At 42.9% G+C, this 21,743-nt stretch overlaps 2 protein-coding genes across 2 annotated transcripts in view; one reads left to right on the top strand and one right to left on the bottom strand.

Moving 5' to 3' along the window:
* Window positions 1–12,414, bottom strand: part of LOC134634167 (B-cell receptor CD22-like) — a 36,985-nt gene extending 24,571 nt beyond the window's left edge. The window contains exons 1-4 of the mRNA XM_063483229.1: window positions 12,375–12,414; window positions 11,638–12,021; window positions 10,971–11,276; window positions 10,625–10,885 (exon numbers count right to left, since the gene is read on the bottom strand). Coding sequence (XP_063339299.1) covers window positions 10,625–10,885; window positions 10,971–11,276; window positions 11,638–12,021; window positions 12,375–12,414 — 991 coding nt within the window. The remainder of the gene's footprint in view (window positions 1–10,624; window positions 10,886–10,970; window positions 11,277–11,637; window positions 12,022–12,374) is intronic.
* LOC134634170 (vascular cell adhesion protein 1-like) overlaps window positions 1–21,743 on the top strand; it is a 383,264-nt gene that overhangs the window by 103,085 nt on the left and 258,436 nt on the right. The window lies entirely within an intron of this gene.

Raw genomic sequence — 21,743 nt, 5'->3', positions numbered from 1 at the left:
GTCTCAGGTACTTATATACTACGTTTAACCCGAGTAGCGAAAGTCCGCGGTGATCTGAAAATGATGTGCCGGGAGTTGTGCCGTTCTCGGCGGCTTCAGTGACTGTCGAGCTCCCGGCTAGCTATCGAGCTGGTGGGTAACAGACGTCTCCAAAAACGTCGAAGCACTTTTCCAAATATGCGATATCTTGATAAACCGAGCAGATATTTGATGTTTACACAGCTACTTTCTCGCCTGAAAATATGTTAAAAGCTTATTTTGTGACCCAGAAAAATTAATAAGAGTAATTTTAAAACGTAGTACCGGCTGCCATTACCGGAAACTAGAGTTTGGCTGGGCCGCGCTATGAATTCTGGGATATGGTGGGCAAAGAAGGATACATCAGACCCATCCTCAAATTCGGAGAAAATGAGGACCCATTTGTCGGCTGCATTCGGAGCAGCCTATGAATTTGGACAGCCTTCGGCGCGTCGCTGTGACGTAATCGGTCTACAAATCTGGCCTCAGGAGGAGGCAGCCCATGAATTTGGACACGACTTTTGGCTTCATTTTTGCACAATGGGAGGAGGCGGTGTCACGTCGTCCATCTTTTATACAGTCATTGGGAGAGACAGAGAAAGAGAGCCAGGGACAACAACATCACATTAGAAAGGTATAGTAATCATCCACAACTACAGTGGAACCCCGACTTACGAATACCCCATTTAACGAAAAATTCAAGTTACGAAGGCACTGAACGGCAATATATCTGCCCGTGTTATGGCAAAATGCCCGTGTAACGAAATCCGCTGGCTCTGATTGGCTGAGCCTACAATGCCCACAATGCCTTCCGAATCATGTGACAACCCCTTGGCTTTCGTAATTGCGCTTTGCCGTTCCACTTGAATGACGTATTGCTGTTCTAGTTAGCAATTAGCCTATAGCCTATAGTTCAGCGTCGCCTCACTCAAAACGCGGGATGGGTGCTTCGACTTACGAAAACTTTCGACTTACGAAAGACCCTCGGGAATGAATTAATTTCGTAAGTCGGGGTTCCACTGTATTTTCAGTTGCGGATGATAAAGCATTCAGAAAGTTTATTCATGCAGGCCCATATGACAGAGAATATGCATCTTCTTTTTGTTTTCATATTTTAATTTATATTTAATTGTGTTGTGGTTTGCAGTGTTTTGTGTTGTTTCACTTTAAATTTGTTTAAAAGGAAAAAGCTGAAAATTTAAATAGTTAAAAGTTGAAATCTGAATAGTTGGTTCTTGTATTATATGATTTATTTATTAAATTTTATGTGGAGTGAATAAATAAAAGTATATTTACGGTGGCCCCTAGAGACAAAGCACGTACAAACTCCAAAACACGTACAAACTCCAAAACACGTACGAACTCCAAAACACGTAAAAACTCAGAAGCACGTACAAAAGACAACAGAAGTGCTCCAGAATGCTAGGCGCAGTGTTGAGCTTTTGTTACCTAGTGGCTACACAAGCAAGGAAGTACCAACGACCGGATTTGGTGTGTGGTAGTAACAGGTAAATGAACTTACAATACAAAACAATACACATATGCTTTCAATTGTGTTATTTAAGTGATCTAGGTAGCTCTGTTTTGGAAGTTCAGTTAACGCTAGAGATGTGTTTTGGAGTTTGTACGTGCTTTGTCTCTAGGGGCCACCACATATATTTATATATAAACATATATAAATAAAACCACTTTTTTTTACATTAGTAATTCTTTTTGTGCATAATTTTAGATTATTGTTAATAATAAATTAATTAAAGCAACAAAACAACCTGAAAGAGCCGGTTGGGAGCCGAAAGAGCCGGCTCTTTTTAGTGAGCCGAGCCGAAAGAGCCGGTTCTCCAAAAAGAGCCGGCAATCCCATCACTAGCAAACAGGGCTTCTTCTCTTGTAGTAGGAGCATTAAGTAAAAATTTTGGGGCCTCTGTAATCTTATGGAGCTTCAACCTAGAAAAGAAATCCTTCATGAGGCTGGAGGCGTCACCAGACTGCTCAGATTTATATGAATTAGAGTGAAATGATGCAAACTCCTCATTGATAGCCCTTGTATCAAATAATTTAGCTCCCTCTTTATTGGTAACAGAAGCAATGGCAAGAGAATTGGCCCTTTTTTTTTTTTACAAGGTTGGCAAGATATCTACCTGGTTTGGGGGATAGAGGGATAATGTGGTGGTTGATTCCTATAATCATATTAATCTTACAATGGAATGGAAGGAGTCTCTCAAATGGTCAAGATTTTAAACAGTTTATATAAAATCAGACAGAAAAACCTGACATAATTTGTATTCAAGACGCCTTTTTTTGATTTTTGAGTGTATGGGCATGTTGCTGCTAGATATGATAGGAAAGAAGGAAATGTAGGTGGATGTTTGACATTGATTAAGGAAGGTATTCCATATAAAATCATTGAAAGGGAAGGGGGTTTGGAGTATGTATGTCAGGGTTCCTGGGTCGTTGACCCAGTGTTTTCAGTTCATGTTGTCATGGTCTGGGTGGGCACCTGCAGGCCTCCACAGTGGCTCCTCATCTTCGGGCGGAGAATGGTTGCTCCTCCCTGGCTGACCACCTGTGGGCAATTATTCCAGCAGCATATTAGACCTGCGCTCTCAACCATTCCTCGCCTGAGTATCTGCAATCCCATGTCAGTCTAGTGGAGTGTGTTTATCTCTGTCCAAAACCCGTGTGACGTTCTACCTGCTCTTCTTGTTTCCAGAGGTAGCTCCTGGAGTGGAGGTCTCGCCTCCCTCATTCCCGCTGTCCTGGACCTGGGCCACCTGCTGCTGACACGACGTGGCCAACTGGGCCACTACACACCTGCCTGCCTCCCCACGTCACGACCACGTCCGGGCCATCTGCCCTCTCTGTCTCCTCCACCTGAGACCAAGTAAGACAACTCAGTTCAAACTGTGGAGGATTGCTGTTTATCTGCTGGACCACGTTGACTGTGCTCTCCTCTCATTACAGTGCCCCGGCCACTACCTAGCTCAGCTCCCTCTGCCTCTGTTGCTCTGCAGCATCCTAGGGTTGTCAAGGCCATTTAAGTTACCTCGGGTTTTTCTGCGCGCCGCTAGTGTGGTGGCGTAGTTTTGTTTTTGTTTTGTTTACTTATGGGTGAAATAAATCCTTTGTTCACTTGCCGTCTCGTTTCCGGTTTGGTTCCTGCGCTTGTGTCCATCTCAGTTACTTCGTGCCGCCGGGCCGTGACACATGTTCACTGTTTATTTTCCACATGTTCCATTTCCTGTTTCATTATGTTCAGCTGTGTTCTCACCGGTCTCTCATTATCATCCTCATCAGTCTGTGTATTTAAGTTCTCAGTTTCCACCAGTTCATTGTCTTGTCATTGATGTTGTCTACTCCTCACGTGTGTTCAGTCCAGCAAGCCAGTTCAGTCATTTCAGTCTGCCAGTCATCTTATGTTCTGCTCATCCGTTCGTTATAATAAACTCCATCAACCATCACCATGAGTCCTGCGTTTGGGTCCCTTCCTCTCATCCACACACGAAGCCCCTAACAGAATGACAAGACCCGTTCCACGAAGACACACTTGGGACTCAGCGGACTCGGACCTGTTTGAGTGGCAGGAGTCAGCACTCTCCCGTTGGGCGGAGGAGCTCAGGGGGAAACAGCGACTCCTTGCGGAGAGAGAGCACATCTTCGAGGGGACTCGCCTGGCTCTGGGTGGGCTTCGAAGACGTGGCGTTCTCCCACCTGCTGTCTCACCTGCATCGGAGCATTCGCTGTGGAGAGTGGGCGTCTCTCGTTGTGCTCCGGCCGCTCACTCTCTAGCTGCTCAGCTCTTCGCTCACACACCGCCAGCTGCTTCACTCACCGGCCCTACCACCTCACTTTGCCGCAACGGTTCCGCCTCCCATCTCGGCTCTGCGGAGGCCCCTCGCTCAGCGGCTCAGCTGTTTGCCCTCAGGAGAAGCAAGGCTCACACCACCGTCACTCTCCCCGTTTGGAGTAGCAGTGTCCAGTGGTGACTGAAGCTGACTTTTTTCTTCCTCCTCACCGCAAGCCAGAGACTGTTCACCATCCACCTAATCAAAAGACTGTTTACTATAATTACATTCTGGACTTTCCAATTAATACTCACCATCCTTCTTCCATAAAGATTGTTCCACTATCCCAGGCCACTGTCAAAGACACCTCTAAACTTGATAATTTCTCCCAGTCAGTCATTATTTCTCACCCGTTGCTCATCCTTTTTCTGCCAGCAGGGCGGCCCAGATTCTGCCTTTCCCTTCACCTGTTTCACCTTCTCAGGTGAAGGTGTCTCAGACTCGGCCTGTCCCCATACCAGCTCCTTGGGCGGCCAGGGCTCAGTGCGTCCTTGCACCCATGTCAGTCCCTCAGGACGGTGCTGCTGATGCTCAGCCATCACCCGCTCCTGTGCCTGCTCCCAGGGCGAGGGCAGCTGTGACCCAGTCTACCCCTACACCCTTTTCTGTTCCTTGGGTGGTGGTGACTGGTGTCCAGCCACCTCCCATGCCTGTCCCAGCGTCCAGGGTGAGGGCAGCCAGGATCCCACCTGACCTCCCTAGAGGCTCAGTGCAGGACCTCCAACCATTGACCTCACACTCTGGAGGCTCGGAGGAGCTAGCATATCCACCTGTCAGTTTACCACTTCATCCACCTCCTCACCCAGCTTTCCATGCCCTAGCTCAGTCCCTTGTTAAATTAGCAGATCTGTTCCCAGCTCAAGCCCCGAGTTTACTAACTCAGCCTTCAGCCCAGTCACCTGCAGTCCAGTCTGTAGCTCAGTCTCCAGTAGTCTAGTCTCCAGTAGTCCAGTCTCCCATCCAGTCTTTGGTTCAGTCACCCATTCATCCTCCAGTTAAATTCCCTGGCCTGCAGCCAGAGCCGGCTGTGAGCGCTGCCTCTCCTCAGCCAGAGGTTTCTGCACCCGCTGGCCCTGCTTGTCCTCAGCCAGGAGTTTCAGAACCTGCTGGCCCTGCATTGGCGACTCCTCAGCCAGGGGTGTCTGCATCTGCTCACCCTGCACCGGCGGCTCCAATGCCGTCGTCTGCAGCTGCTCCCCCACTGGCGGCTCCCACGCTGTCGTCTGGTCCTGCCTCATCTGATTCAACAATTCCCACACCACCGTCTCATCTATTTCTGATCTGGTGTCAGCTCTATTTCCAGGCCACTGACTGGACTTCCTCACCGGCGCAGGCAGCCTCCGGAACTGCTTAGTCGCCATCTCTGCCTTCCGCGTGGTCGGCCTCCGGACTTGTCTGGAACTGTCACTGATACATAGGAGAAGCAGCAGATACAGAACAAACAAGCAATTAAAATGAGCATAAAAGTGAATAATGTAAAATCACAAGTGAAATGTTAACTAGAAGGAAAGGCAAGATTGAATAAGTGGGTCTTTGGTCGTGAATGATGAGTGTAAGTTAGAAAGAGAAAAAAATAGAGCATTTAGATTGGTCAAAAGGTCTCATAATTTTTTAACATTTCATTGAATACAAAAAAAGCACAGTCAAAAGTACAATAAGAAGAACAAAGAGAACTTATTGGAGAGATTTATGTAATACAATTGGTAGTAATACTCAAATAGGGGAAGTTTGGGGGATGATCAGGAAAATGTGGGGAGACAGAAGAGAACGGAGTTAACCAATACTTAATAAGAATAATCAAGTCTCTGTAACTGATAGGTGAGGCTGATTTATTGGCAGGTACTTTTGACACGTGTGATTAGTTGACATATATTTACTCATTTTTCATTTGATAACAATGTGTATTGAATAACCCTGTTTTTTTTCTTGTATAGTTTCTCTTTAACCCCAGGAGATGGTTTAATGATAATGAAATAAAGTCTAAAGTCTTCCATGTGTTATTGGGTGGGATTTTTATTTTTCAGGAAGCAAGTGAAAATTTTATGCTCAAAGTTGACATGCTAGAAACAGGAAAAATGTGCAAGAGCAAGGAGTAGAACAAGTCTGATATAGGCCAAACTGTGATGGCTAGACCACTGGGTCAGAGCACCTCAACAACCACAGCTCTTGTGAGGTGTTCCAGGTCTGCAGTGGTCAGTATCTACCAATAGCAGTCCAATCAGACCAGGAGTGACATGTCTAGCCGCATGTTCTTCTTAAATTGCTGGCTTAAATTGATTACACAGTGGGGAGTAGTCTTCATCACAGTAGATGTCTTTCTGAAAGCGCTGTAACTAAGTTTAAGAATATAATCCACCCACTGTTATCATCTTCAATGCCCTGTACCAACATAGAGCAGAGCAGCTATCTGAACGCTACCCCAACAGAGGTCGATTATCTTGTTAATAATTTTTCCTCCTCACTATGTACGACTCTGGATACTGTAGCTCCTGTGAAAACTAAGGCCTCAAACCAGAAGTACCTGACTCCGCGGTATAATTCTCAAAGACGTAGCCTAAAGCAGATAACCCGTAAGCTGGAGAGGAAATGGCGTGTCACAAATTTAGAAGATTATCATTTAGCCATTTAGCCCTCCGCAAAGCCAGAACATCTTACTATTCGTCACTGATTGAAGAAAATAAGAACAACCCCAGGTTTCTCTTCAGCACTGTAGCCAGGCTGACAAAAGGTCAGAGCTCTTTTGAGCCAACCATCCCTTTAACGTTAACTAGTAATGACTTCATGAACGTCTTCATAAATGAAATTTTAATCGTTAGAGAAAAAAATGACCAATAATCATCTCACAGATGTAACATTATCTACAGCTACTTTCAGTACCATTGATGTTAAGTTAGACTCTCTTTCTCCAACTGATCTTTCTGAGTTAACTTCAATAATTACTTCCTCCAAACCATCAACGTGTCTTTTAGACCCCATTCCAACAAAACTGCTCAAAGAAGTCCTGCCATTAATTAATGCTTCAATCTTAAATATGATCAACCTATCTCTAATAATCGGCTATGTACCACAGGCCTTCAAGCTGGCAGTAGTAAAACCTTTACTCAAAAAGCCATCTCTTGACCCAGCTGTCTTAGCTAATTATAGGCCAATCTCCAACCTTCCTTTCATATCAAAAATCCTTGAAAGAGTAGTTGTCAAACAGCTAACAGATCATCTGCAGAGGAATGGCTTATTTGAAGAGTTTCAGTCAGGTTTCAGAGCTCATCACAGCACAGAAACAGCTTTAGTGAAGGTTACAAATGATCTTCTTATGGCCTCTGACAGTGGACTCATCTCTGTGCTTGTCCTGCTAGACCTCAGTGCAGCGTTCGATACTGTTGACCATAATATTTTATTAGAGCGATTAGAACATGCTGTAGGTATTACAGGTACTGCGCTGCAGTGGTTTGTATCATATCTATCTAGTAAACTCCAATTTGTTCATATAAATAAAAGTCTCCTTCAAACGCTGAGGTTAATTATGGAGTTCCACAGGGTTCAGTGCTAGGACCAATTCTGTTTACATTATACATGCTTCCCTTAGGCAGTATCATTAGATAACATAGCATACATTTTCACTGCTATGCGGATGGTACCCAGCTCTATCTGTCCATGAAGCCAGATAACACACACCAATTAGTTAAACTGCAGGAACGTCTTAAAGACATAAAGACTTGGATGGCCGCTAACTTTCTGTTCCTTAATTCAGATAAAACTGAGGTTATTGTACTCGTCCCTGAAAGTCTTAGAAATATGGTATCTAACAAGATTCTTACTCTGGATGGCATTACCTTGGCCTCCAGTAACACTGTGAGGAACCTTGGAGGGATTTTTGACGAGGATATGTCCTTCAATGCAGATATTAAACAAACAGACACTATCTCTACTTTTAAGATTAGGCTTAAAACTTTCCTTTTTGCTAAAGCATATAGTTGGGGCTGGATCAGGTGACCCTGAATCCTCCCTTAGTTATGCAGCAGTAGGCGTAGGCTGCTGGGGGATTCCCATGATGCATTGAGTTCTTCCTTTTCAGTCACCTTTTTTACTCACTATGTGTTAATAGACCTCTCTGCATTAAATCGTACTTGTTATTAATCTCTGTCTCTCTTCCACAGCATGTCTTCTAACCTGTCTTCCTTCTCTCACCCCAACCGGTCGCAGAAGATGGCCCCGCCCCTCCCTGAGCCTGGTTCTGCCGGAGGTTTCTTCCTGTTAAAAGGCAGTTTTTCCTTCCCACTGTCGCCAAAGTGCTTGCTCATAGGGGGTCATTTGATTGTTGGGTTTTTCGCTGTATGTATTATTGTAGGGTCTACCTTACAATATAAAGAGCCTTGAAGCGACTGTTGTTGTGATTTGGCGCTATATAATTAAAATGTAATGTAATTGAATTGAATCAAGGCTTTTGGACAAAAGGCACACGTGAAACAAAGGCTGGCCCCGTCTATTGGTCCAGTCCAACAGATGAGCTATTGTAGCTCAAATTGCTGAAAAATTGAATACTGGTTCTGATAAAAAGGTGTCTGAATAGACAGTCCATTGCAGTTTGTTGTTTATGAGGCTGCAAAGCTGCAGACCTGTCAGGCTGCCTATGTTGACCGCCGTCCACTAATGAAAGAACCAACAATGGGTGTGCAGATATCTCAGTCCACCTTCAGCAGTGTAGTGGAGTCCATACCTCAATGAGTCAGGGCTGATTTGACAGCAAAAGGGGGACCAACACAATTTTAGGCAGGTGACCATGATGTCACAAAACTCATCACCGAACATGTTGCATCACCTATGAAAACACAGCATGAAACACAAATGTCTCCATTTGTTTAAATAAATTAACTCATCAGTTTTTCTTCTCTAGTGAAGTAAATCAGCCACAAACAAACACTTTATCTTTCGTCATATGTGGAGTGCTGCCTTCAGCACAAAAAATTCACAGTAACACCACAGTGTGGTTTTTGTGCAGCAGACAGTTGATTGTTGATAAAAGCCAAACATAGTGATTATTTTATATCTGCTATCAGCAAATGTTAAGGCCAGTCAGAGATTTGGATCCTAACATGTTAACTTAGTTAGCAGTAAGATTCACATCCAAATGTTAACATTACTTGAGTACTATACAGATGTTTGTGTCAGCATGCAGATTTTAACACTGCTGATCTCTGAGATGTGTGTTCTCGTCTTGCAGACACTTTAATTACTAGACTAAGATGCAGCTCTGTTCATGTGAACACTTAGTAAATAAATAATATGACCTATAGACCACCCTTTCTTAAAAAAAACCCCTCCTCAAACAATAAAACAAATCCATTAAAAGAGAAACTGACTGCTACAAAAAGTGTCGACCCTAATATATAAAAAAAAGAGTGAAATTTGAAGACAAAATAAATTTCTTATCCACTTATTTAGCTATGAATAAGACATCCCACATTTCATATCATTAACAATACAGAGTAAACTTTTAGAATAATTATATTAATATCACACAAAAACACTTTACATTGAATAAACACATTTTATTTAACGTGTTTAATAAATTTACAGAAGTGTTTTGATGCCAGTTTCCCTGCAGTCATATAAACAATTTACCTGTGAAGAAGTCTTGTACATTCATTTCAACATGTCTACAATGTAAATATTAAATCATACAAGAGCACACACAACATGAAAATACTGTATGAACATGATGATAACTAAAATAATAAAACAAATAGCTACATAATATATAAGTTTTTAATGTTCACTTCTCTGCTGTCATGTGAATTAGTTCCTCATTGGATTGCGGTGAAATTAAAGTTGAACATAAAAAGCTGCAGGATGTAATTTGAGGTTTTTTTAAGTTAATAAAAAATTTGATTTTTGCGTGTGTGTTTCTTTAATACACTTTGTTAATGTAATGTTATAACTTTTTCTTGACCTCAGCGTACAGTTCCTCTTGGCCGTGAGTGCGCTCTGTGTTTTTTGGCTCATTAACCTGTGCGTACACCGTATCCTGCTGCTGTCCTCTGTCCTGCACTGAGTCAGAGGATGCTTCATTTCTCAGCACAGAGAAGCTGATCTCTCCATAATGGATGTTTTCTTCTTCTCCTTCTGATTTACTTGCTGGCTCTTCAATAACCGGCTCTTCACTGTTTTGATTCTATAAAATAGAAACAAATAGAAAGGTTCATTTAAATCTAGTAAGACTCTGGTGGAGGCACTAGAGTAAATGACTTTCTGAACACAGTTCAGTAAATTACAGAGAAGTTGAGTATTTTCTTACATGAGTCTGCTGTTGAGTTTGATGCTTTGACTTTAAGCACCTGAAAGATATAAGAGGCTGTAAAACTAACTGTCCTCTGTTTTAGGTTAAATATATGTGTGAGTAAACAGATAATTTAACGTGCAGCTAACATGTCAGTGACAGTAACTGATCATATTTGCTAATGTGATGTAATATTTACCAAACAAAGATAATCAAGCAGAGTAACATCATCCCCAGGATTCCTCCAAAAAATGACCACAGTGGGAATCCTGGTAGAAAACCAATATCAATATAAAACAAAACAAGAGTTAAACAGATCATGAGGTTCTTTTTTTTTTCCCGTTATATTACCATGATGTTTAATTTTACACTTTGTACAGCACTATTTAGAAAAAACAAAACACTTCAAGAGATTTAATGAGATACTCAATAAAAGAAGAAGAAAAAGTTAGACAATAGCATAAAACACTTCAGTGATATGAGCCGTTACCTTTAATAGCCACGTGGATCTCAGCTGATGTCTGATTACCCAGATCATTAGTGGCCACACAGTAATAAACTCCTCCATCTGTTACATTGAAGCTGTAAATCTCTCCTTCAGATACTTTCACAGCTCCATCTCTGCTCTTCTTGAACCAGGTGAAGTTGCTGACTGGAGGTTTGGCTCTGCTGGAGCAGGTCAGCTTCACCCAGCTGCCTGCTGACACCAAACCTGATGGACTGATGGATGCTGAGGTGTTTTTAGGAGCATCTGGAGGAAAAAAAAAGAAAGTGATATCTTATAAATTATGTTGTCATCTAGGATTCAGATCAACAACAAACTCTGATTGTCTTACATGAAACACTGAGAGTCTCTTCTGTCTCTGCTGTCTTGGTGTCTTTTCCTTGGTTCACAGGATATCTGGCAGAGCAGCTGATCTTCTTTCCATCATGTGTGTCTGACAGAGTGATGTTCTGCTGGATTTTAGTTGTAAAGCTTCCATCTGCGTTTTCCTCTATTTTGTGGTGAGAGTCTTGTTGGAGATTCCAGGTGAGTTGAGGAGGGGAGTGTGGACAGGGAGTGAGAGCTGAGCAGGTTATAGTGACAGACTCCTTCTCCTTCAGATCACCTGGGATTGTAATATTGGGCCTCCAAGGAGAATCTGTGGTTTAACATCAAGCTCAAATTTTACACTGATAATACAGGAAACACAGTCAAGTAACAAATGGAGATCAGTGTAGTTGTGTTAAAGTCTTAATTTTACATGCCATGCTGTTCAGTCAGGAAATTATTTTATTCTGAGTTTATTATTTCCTCCATGTAGCAGAAATAGCTGAGCTTAGGAATCAGCACAGTAAGTAAACTTTGGTTTTTATTTTTGCACTGAAAAATATAACAAAGAAAAACGGAGATCACACAGGATTTTTAACTGTCAAATGTAAAGTCAGTACATTTATATCTTATTTGTTAATATTCCAATCAGATTTTTTTTATTATTAACAATAAGATCAAAACTTTCTCACCTTTAATTATTATTTGAAGAGGGTCACAAACAGCCGTTGCTCTTAAAGGCCAGTTCATAATTCTGAAGTAGTATGTGTTTGTATAAGTTGTGGTTAAATTGGAAAACAGAGTGGTGCAGTTTTTCTCCTTCAGGTTTCCTGTAATATTCATTTGATAGATGTTAACTGTCCCACTGCTGTTAAAGATCTCATTATTTGGATGTGCAAAAATATTAGAATGATTTTTTATCCACACTCCAAAAACAGGTCTTGTGCTGTCAAACTTTTCTGCTCCAGTTTCACTAAAGTTACATGGGATTTGTAAACAAGATCCACTCAGAGCTTCCATCTCTGTTGGTGCAGTGATGAACAGGTTTGAACCCTGAGGACAAGCAGCCAAAGAGTCTGGAAAAAATCAAAACAAACTAGTACTCATGATGGGAAACATAATTATGATACACTGAGTTTATTAGACGTGTGTTGCAGTTCAGTTTCAGTTTTATTTGTCATATGCAAGTTAGCACAGGGTCAACATTGCAATGAAATGTATTTGACGAGCAGAAGACAAGTCACAAGACAAATGGAATATTGCACATGAGATAAAGTGGCAGGAGTGAGCAGCAGCACAAACTGAGCAGTGCAAAATTTTTGAGTGGCAGTTAGTACAGTATTGCATGGAGTGAGGTTTTTTTTTCTGTAAAGTATCTCTATCTGCACTGATCTGTCAGACTGTAAATGACTGAAATGAGACGGCTCACTTGGAATAAAGAGGAGACTCAGTAACATGATGTCTGTCATGATGTTCACAGACTGGACTGTCACAAAACTCATCACCTGTATAAAAAACATAAGATCACATAAAGGTTTGATCAAATCAGGAACTTGCATTGTTTTATAGAGCAATACAAAATTTACATTTATTTGAAATCAGACCAAAAACATAAAGCAGTTCTTTTATTGTGATATAAAAATTTTGTAAGATGTAAAAATGTTTTCTTACCAAATGATTAGACTGCTACAGAGGAAAAATGACAAAATAAAAGTCTGTGTGTGATTCCAGCAGAAACACAGCGAGTGAAACACTTCTCTGTTTAGATGTTGTAATGTCAAAGCAAACAGACCTGTGACGCTTTATTTTGTCTTTCTTTTTCAGTCAGTCTGCCTTTTATGTTCCCATCATGCACATGTTGTCAGTTTAGAAGCCACCACTTCCACCTGCCTGTTTATAGATTTACTTGACCCCCCCCCACTCACACACTAAGCTGTTCCTCATTCTCTCATTAATATTAGTATTTGCGTCTTAGCTTTTCTGTTCTTCTTTTTGTGTCTCTGTGTGTGTCTGTACTCACACAGGTTACAGCTTTGTGTTGGTCAACTTCCTCGATGTGTTTAGATCTTTCTGCTTTTATTTAATGATTCATTCCTCAGTTGATCCACTCGGCCAATAGCAGATGTCTGAATGTTTTTATCTTTTATTGTTTGTAGTGCGTTTCCTTCAGCACCAAAATAATCACATAATGAGAGAAGGTAATTATGGAGAGAAGAAAACAGCTGGAAAAACAAAACGCAATAAACAGAATATTACTGACAAAGAGCCAGCAAAACTAAAGAAAGGTGTCAGAATAGACAGTTTATTGCAGTTTGTTGTGTATGGGACTGCGAAGCTGCAGACCAGTCAGGCTGCCTACGTTGATGCTGTCCGCTGATGAAACAACCAACACTGAGCACATGAGCAGAACTGGACCATGGAGTAATTAGAGAAGGTAGTTTTACCTGATGGATCACATTTTCTTTTACATCATATGGATGGCTGGATGCATCGCTTAGTTGGGGAACACCTGGCAGCAGGAATCTCGATGGACATAAGGAAAGTTGGCAGAGACAGTGTGATGAACCAATGTTCTGCTGGGAAACCTTGGGTCCTACCAATCACGTGTATCTTACTGTGACATGTATCACCTCCATAAGCATTATTATAGACCATGTCCACACTTTAACAGAAACTGTATTCCCTGATGGCTGTGGTCTCTTTCAGTAGGATAATGCACGCTACACAAAGTAAAAATGATTTAGGACTGGTTTCACAAGCACAACAATGAGACTGAGGCGTTGACTAGGCCTCCAGATTTTCCAGATCTTAATCCAATCAAGCAACTGTGGGATCTACTGAAAACACAAGTCCGATCCATGAACAGCACTTTTTCGTAGTCCATACCTCGCTGAGTCAGGGCCGTTTTGCTGCTGCTGGCTCAAGCAGTCTCCTCCGCCACTCCCGCGCCTCCACCTCCAGCAGGCACAGCCCCTCTTGCCCCTCGTCCACCTCTGGCTTAAGCGTTTCTTCGACCACTCTCGGCTGGAACGGCCCTTCCCGGACCGGCTCCTCTTCCTCCGGTCGGTGTGGACCCTCGCTCGCCTCCTCCGACACTCCCGGCAGGAGCAGCCCTTCACACAGCTGTTCCCCCTCCTCCGGCAGGCGCAGACTTTTGCCCGCCTCGTCTCCCACCACCGGCTGCCGAGGTGCCTCCCGCAGCTCCTCCACCGTTTCTCCACCGTCAGTACATTCCGGTGGGGGTGGCGTCGGCGGGGTCGCCCAGGACTGGAGCAGCGTCGCCATCTCTGCCATTCTTCTTAGGTGGCGCTTGGTCTCGTACCGTAGTTCTTCCTGCCGACGGCGAGCCACCGCCGCCTTATTCCGCTGCGTGTCCGCCAGCTCGGCCGCCATTCTCGTCAGGTCCTCCCTCTGCTGGCCCAGTCCTGGATCTGCCATGCCTCCCTTCCTGTGTTTTGGCACCACTGTAAACGACCACGGCAGACCCAGTGGCATTTTGATCATTTTTATTGTTCTGTGCAACCACAGGACCCAGTACAATATTTAAGTCAACGGGGTGTGATTGTGGATGCCGTGCAGGTGCGTCCGCCTTCCCTGCACGACACCGCAGGCCACGCCCTGCCACACAATCATTCATGAATATGCAATTACCAATACACGTGACATTCTTAAGCAGGCATATCTGAACAACATCAGTTGATGTCATGAGAGGGGGCGTGGCCAGAATTTGTGGTTGAGGCGCCATCTTCCTGGGCCAAATATATACTGTATATAGGGTTTTTCTACTCTCACAGAGTACTCAAAGCGCTCTATACAACATGCCTCATTCACCCAATCACACCCATTCTCACAAGCACTTTATCTACACTTAGTGCTTTCTAACGACATTCATACTCCGATGGATGAACTGGAGAGCAAGTTGGGGTTAGTATCTTGCCCAAGGATACTTGACAGACTGGAGGAGCCAGGGATCGAACCACCGACCTTCCGATCAGTAGGTGACCTGCTCTACCTCCTGAGCTGCAGCCACCCAAAACAAAGCTCAAGTGAAAGCACACACATCAGCCATCGTTCGTACTTGCTGTGTGGTCGGCTGTAATGTTCGATTGCATGACCGGCAAGGGAATACGTTTCAGAATGGTATATGTTTTTATTCTTTCCCAACCTGAAAGCAACATGAGGGAGTTCATATAGCGGAAAGCAGCTATGAGATGAGCTGATATCCAGTTCTCTTCCATCTCCAAATATCTGTTGGTGTGCTCCAGACATTTTCATTCCGGTAAGTTCTAAATATGTTCAAATCACTCTTTATAGCCTATTAGTTTTATGTTATGCACTCTGAGGTCATAGCAAATTAGAACAAACATCCTAATGAGTGATTTTGCAGAACTACCTTCTATTTATAGAGTTGCTAATTATTTGGCATTATTGCAGGCAAACCAGCCTATGAAATGGATGAAACACATTGTGACTGGGTTCCAGCGCTACACAAGGGACATACCACCATGCCAATCAGATTACTTCTTCCATGTGAGGGTGAAGAGGTGACCCTTCTGGATAAGATGGTGAAGGTTTGCTGCGTTTGGTGAACAGTGTGGTAGTAAAACCAGGGAAAAATGAAACTTGCTCTTGTTAAATATTCTTAAGTCTTGTGCTGTATAAATAGCGGTAATTTTTCAGAAGATACAGTATATTAAGTAGTGTTAATAGTGGGTGATATCATGTAAACGCTGTCATGATTTTGTGTAAACATTTTGTCTTTTATAAACTATAAATGACATGGATTCTACACTGTAACTGATGTGATGTTCTATAAAGTGGTTTTAATTTTTTTAAAAAAGGCAAAACTTAGTTTGTTTCTTTATTCAACTTTTGAACAGTGGTACTCAGTCAGTACATATTCAGTAAATGCAAATTATTTACATGGCAGTGCACTTCAGGCTTAAATCTAGACTCCTAGATAAAACATTATGGGTCATTCCCACAACCCACAGCTTTACTGTGTTCCAGCAAAGTATCCAATAGCAGTGACAACTCCTCCACAGTAGCAGGTGGGATTTTTCTTTTTTGAGGACGGCTCCTTTTACCTGTCACTACGGACAGTCTGTTTATGTTTTGATCGAGAGCCTTTTTTTGGGCAGCTTATGGCCAACCACTGACTGTATCTTGGTCATATTACCAGGCAAAACCCAGTATGCAGGTTCATCTGTAACAGTCCTTGTGCCACAGATCCGCACTGTTGCTTCTACTTTAAAAAGAAGAGCAGCGACATGGATGCAGGTCTCCATGACTCCGGCCATACAGGTGCAGTGGGCGCCTTCAACCTTCCCTGTGATGCTCACAGTGACCCATGGCTGCAATGCTGGTTCATTCAGTCTTTGAGAGTGCAGTACCTGAAATACACACAGACAACGTTCATTTAAAGACAAGAACTAATGAGCCAAGGCCGACACAAATGTGTTTAATCTACTTTATCGTAAATGTGACAAAGTGTTTAGAAAGTTAGCACATACATGTAATTTTTCATTTTTTTATGTGTCCATCTATAGAACGCTGCATGTTATATTCTAAATCTGCCTGTTCTCTCTCAGAAACCTGCCTGCAGAAAATGAACCTAAAGTATGTAATGCAAGGATGTCATCACTTTCAAGATGGAGAACGCATAAAGTTTGACTTTAAGTGACAGTTATTTTGCAGGTCATTAATCAATGTATAAAACTAAAATAAAATGTATTTTTAGTGACACAGGACACAAACGCGGAAGCAAGATGTATAATTAGAATTATTTATAATAAATATGAATAAATCATTGCAATTTCTTTAACCATAAAGAATAACTAAATCCTTCAGGACAATGTCTCATCAATGCACTGAACTCACTATGTTATCCCTCTAACACCCTCCACATGTTCTCACTGTAATTTCCCCTCATGAATGAATTTATGCTGCACTACTTTGAATGTTCGGGGGGGAAATCAAACGCATTTTACTCGCAGTACTCAAGCTGACTTACCTTTGTTTGAATGACGACGTACTCACAAATCTTGTACCCAATCTTTGGTGAATTGGATGTGTCCCTCCAGACATTTGTAATTGTGAAACTGGTTCACCTTGTACGCGTTGACTCCATAGACAAGGTACGAAAATATATCAGGTTACATCAATAGCGGTTTGGTCTTTAGGGTTTCTACCCCACGGCCGTATTTCAATCAATCAATCAATCAATCAATCAATCAATCAAGGCTTTATTCGCCACATGCAGGTTGCCCTGCAATCAATCAATCTTTATTTATAAAGCACTTTTCATACAAAAAATGTAGCACAAAGTGCTTTACATGGTTAAAAGCAGCCCACCCCACCCCGCCCTCCAACTCACTCCCCACACTCTCATTAACATAAACGATCATGAATACACACATTCCCCCCCCCCCACACACACACACACACAAACACACACACACTTAAAGAGTAAACGCTATCACAGGGAGCCGTCTGCACCGGGAGCCGGTCACAGACCGCAGCCTCCAGGCTGGGCACACAGCAGGAGGGAGGCAAAGAAGCCCCCCAGCCAGGCTGAGAGGACCCACAGAGCCCCAGCAGCCACGGTCAATCACAGCCCCAGTGCAGAGAGCCCCCTCCGAGGAAACACTGAAGATATGACCCAATAAAGATATATACAGGATAAAAAGATAAAATAAATAAGAATGGGATACAATATAAATATAAATAGAATAAGAAGATAAAAAATGAATAAGAATAAAATCAATAAATATTAGGTAAAACCTAGATTAATAATATAAATAGAATAACAGGATAGAATAAATAAGCATAAAATAAATAAACGTTAAGTAAAAGTTAAATTAAAAAGGTGGGTCTTGAGCCTGTTCTTAAAAACATGTACGTTCTCTGCGGCCCTGAGCTCCTCCGGCAGGCTGTTCCACAGATGAGGACCATACCATTGAAAAGCTGCCTCTCCGTGAGTATGTGTCCTGACTTTGGGAACAGTCAAAAGGCCAGTACCAGAGGACCTCAAGGTCCTCGAGGGTTCATATGGTAAAAGCAAATCTGAGAGATAAGAAGGCCCAAGACCATTAAGACATTTAAAAACCAATAAAAGAACTTTAAAATCGATCCTGAAACACACAGGGAGCCAATGCAGCGATTCTAAAACCGGTGCAATGTGGGCCCGCCCTCTGGTCTTCATCAGCACACGAGCTGCAGAGTTTTGTAAAAGTTGTAAGGGTGAAATATTCTTTTTGGGGAGACCAGAGAGCAGGGCATTACAATAATCAATGCGACTGGTAATAAAAGCATGCATCAACATCAGTGTTGCAGTGAAATGGGACCCCCCCCCCGACCTTACACACACAACACAGACATTACATGGGGATACAAGTCGGAGATCGGTAGCATTACAGAAAAAAACACTGAAATGTACACTACAATGGGAAAGTACAAGAGGAAAAAAAGAAACCTCTACTCATGCTGGGCTCCCGTGGGAGGACAGCATGAGAACAGGAAACAAAAAACTCCTCTGCACAAAAAAAAGCACATAAATGTTCACAGCACAACATTATGGAGCACGTGACAAGCCACAGGGTTGGGTGGGGGGTAAGGAGTAATCCGAAGCAGACACAGCAGCCGCCCTGCACAGCGCTACCATTCCAGCGCGGGCTCAGACCCGCCGTGTTCTTCACGAGGAAACAAGCATCGAAGGCGTTTGGAAAGGGAGGGGGGATGAGTGTGTGCATATCAGTGTATATGTATGTGTGTGTGTGTCCAGAGTTCAGAGACAGTGTCCTTCGCCCTGCCAGGCTAAGTAAACAGTCTTCCAGCCAACCCAGGTGGCCTTGCATGGAATGGGAGGAACAGTCTAAACACAGTCGTTATCAGGGAGGTTTTGTTCGGCTCCAGCCTTGAGCCCACAGCTGGCGCCGAAGGGATGGCCACATTATGATGGTGGTTTTTCTTTTATACGAACAACTCATGAGAATTTCAAAGCTGTTCTCTAACACGCCGACACCGACACTGGTCTCTCAATCTCCCGTTGGAGAGTCGCGAGCTTCTCCGTGATGTTATCAAACTTGCGCTCCGTGGTCTTGTCATTCTTGTGCTCAGAGAGCAGATTCTGAGACCTCACGACAGCAGTGAGCTGCTCCAAGATGTCATCCAACTTTCGCTCAGAGGTGTTATTCTGAGTGAACTTCTCCTTGATGTAATCCAATGTACGCTCAGAGGTCTTATTCTGAGTATTCACGGCAGCCGTAAGCTTCTCCAAGATCTTAACCATGCTGCACTCAGTGAGCCCATTCTGAGAAGTCACGCCTCGTCCCATCGTTTTTCATACGGGTTCACATTTCCAATGCACGCTATTTTCTGCAAGTACCGTCTCTTTGCATCCAGACACAATCTGTCTCTGCACCGTCCTTTTTCTTGTAAACTGCTTTTAAGCACGTTTCTAGCAACCATCCTTCCAACATAGTGTGTAGTGTGCTGTATCCCAATTCAGGGTCTGCAGCCTTAAAGGCCGCATTTAAAGGCCGATTACGTCACAGCGACGCGACGAAGGCTGTCCCAATTCAAAGGCTGCTCGAAATGCGGCCCTCAAATGCGTCCTTCATTTCCCTGAATTTTTGAACCTGTCTTTGAGTGAAGATTTAAGGTGACAGGAAATATAAATAAATGCAGCTTGAATCTTTACTGAAGCTCAGTATTTGAAACAGAGTTCATTCACTGCTGTAATAACTAATACTGATTGAAATAATAACTTTAATATTGGCCATATTATATTTACATTACCAAAGTGAGATGACTTTAGTCTCATGAACAACATTAGCTAATTGTTATTTACTAGCTAATCTTAAAATGACTGTTCAGTACAGAAATGAAGCCCAATAATCATGATTTCACAGTCTCGTGGTCTCAGCCTCAGATACTTATCAAATCAAAGCTCATGTAGAAACAAACAAACAAATGAACAAAAGATTTTCTCCTTCATTTCTGTCAAATAATGCTGTATGAAACGTTTCCAGCGGTTAGTATCATGGTTGCTAGGCAACCTGGGCAGAGCGACGGAGGCTAGACCGTCCCATTTCACAAGCCTCGCACTTCCGGACTTAGCGGTCTTTGAGTACGCGGCCCTTGTGGACCGTTAAGGCTGCGTACTTTAAGGCTGCAGACCCTGAATTGGGATACAGCCTTTGTTTTGATTCGTGGCCAAGGAAGATGGCGCAGCACTCCCACAATGCATTGCGGGTTGACGTCAACTCCAAAGCCCTATTCTGTGTGTGTGGGTGTGTGTAGGTGCATGTGTGTGTGTGTGCTTCCAGCCATACTATACATAGACATATGACCTTACAATGAATTTAAACTGTGTGAATGAGGTATGCAGAAAAGCAGAAGTAAGCGTTTTGCTAAACTATAAAAGCAGGAATTTGCAATAGGTCATATCTCAAATGCACATTTAAAGGTGTGAAATCTTGCACCTCAAGAAACAGAACAGTCTGGTATCAAAAGCTATAATGGAATTATAACGTCGAGGCTGCTTCCTCTCATCTCATGGTACACAAGTGCACACAGAATCTTATCAGACCTAATAAGGATATGATTCTTATCAGCATACAAATGATTATATGTTTCTAAGCAGAAATGACAATATAAGAAATATCAATTCCAACAAGGTGTTTTCAAAAAAAAAAAATGATAACACACTATCGCCTCTTGGATGAACCTTTGAGAAAGTTAAACTGAAGATACCTGATTCTCCCAAAACTAGCCAAAGTTTATGTTGGAAAAAGTCAAACGTAAATCTATTTCTAAATTAGCAGTCTGGAATAATTTTACTCTATTTCATTTTTATTTTTGTTCCTCTTCACCGACTGAAGGAATAGAATAGAATAGAATAGAATAGAATAGAATAATCCTTTAATTGTCCCACAAGGGGAAATTTGGTGCAGGACACTTCTGTCCTGCACACTGTAACCAGCAGACTCCAAACACAGCACCCTCAGGCCCTTTTCCTGATCTCTGGGGACTTTAATCACATCTCCCTGTCCTCCACTCTCCCCACCTTCACCCAGTATGTTACCTGCCACACCAGAGACAATAAAACATTGGACTTATTGTATGCCAACACCAAGGAGGCATACAGCTCATCACCTCTCCCTCCCCTGGGGGGCTCAGATCACAATCTGGTTCATCTCCAGCCTGTGTATAAACCTCTAGTACACAGAGAACCAGTAGTGAAACGCACAGTAAGGAAATGGTCGGCAGAGACTGAAGAGGCCTTGAGGGACTGTTTCCGTTCTACTGTGTGGGACAACCTCTGCAGCCCCCTGGAGGATGACCTCAACAGCATCACAGACTGCATTACGGATTACATGAACTTCTCTGTGGACAACACCGTACCCATCAAAAAGGTACGGTGTTTTTCTAACAACAAGTCATGGATAAATCCTGAAATTAAGGCTCTCCTCAAGGAGAAGAAGAGAGTCTTTAGATCTGGAGACAAACAGGAGCTGAGAGTTGTTCAGAAGAAGCTGAAATGGAATATAAGGCAAGGAAAGGAAAACTACAGGAGGAAGATGGAAGAGCAGCTGCAACAGGACAACATCAGAGGGGTTTGGAACAGCCTGAAGACAATCTCAGGACAAAAACCAACCCCCCAGGCTGCAGGAGACTTGGGGTGGGTGAATGACCTAAATAAATATTTTAATAGGTTTGATCAACCACCCACCCCTCCCACAGCATCGTCCCCCCTGCTGCAATCTCCTTCATCTTCAGGGACTGCCTGTCCTTC

The sequence above is a fragment of the Pelmatolapia mariae genome, linkage group LG9 (genome assembly GCF_036321145.2).
Source record: "Pelmatolapia mariae isolate MD_Pm_ZW linkage group LG9, Pm_UMD_F_2, whole genome shotgun sequence".
NCBI lineage: Eukaryota > Metazoa > Chordata > Actinopteri > Cichliformes > Cichlidae > Pelmatolapia > Pelmatolapia mariae.
Note: the sequence above shows the minus strand (reverse complement) of the source record. Positions and strands in the feature narration are given on the sequence as shown.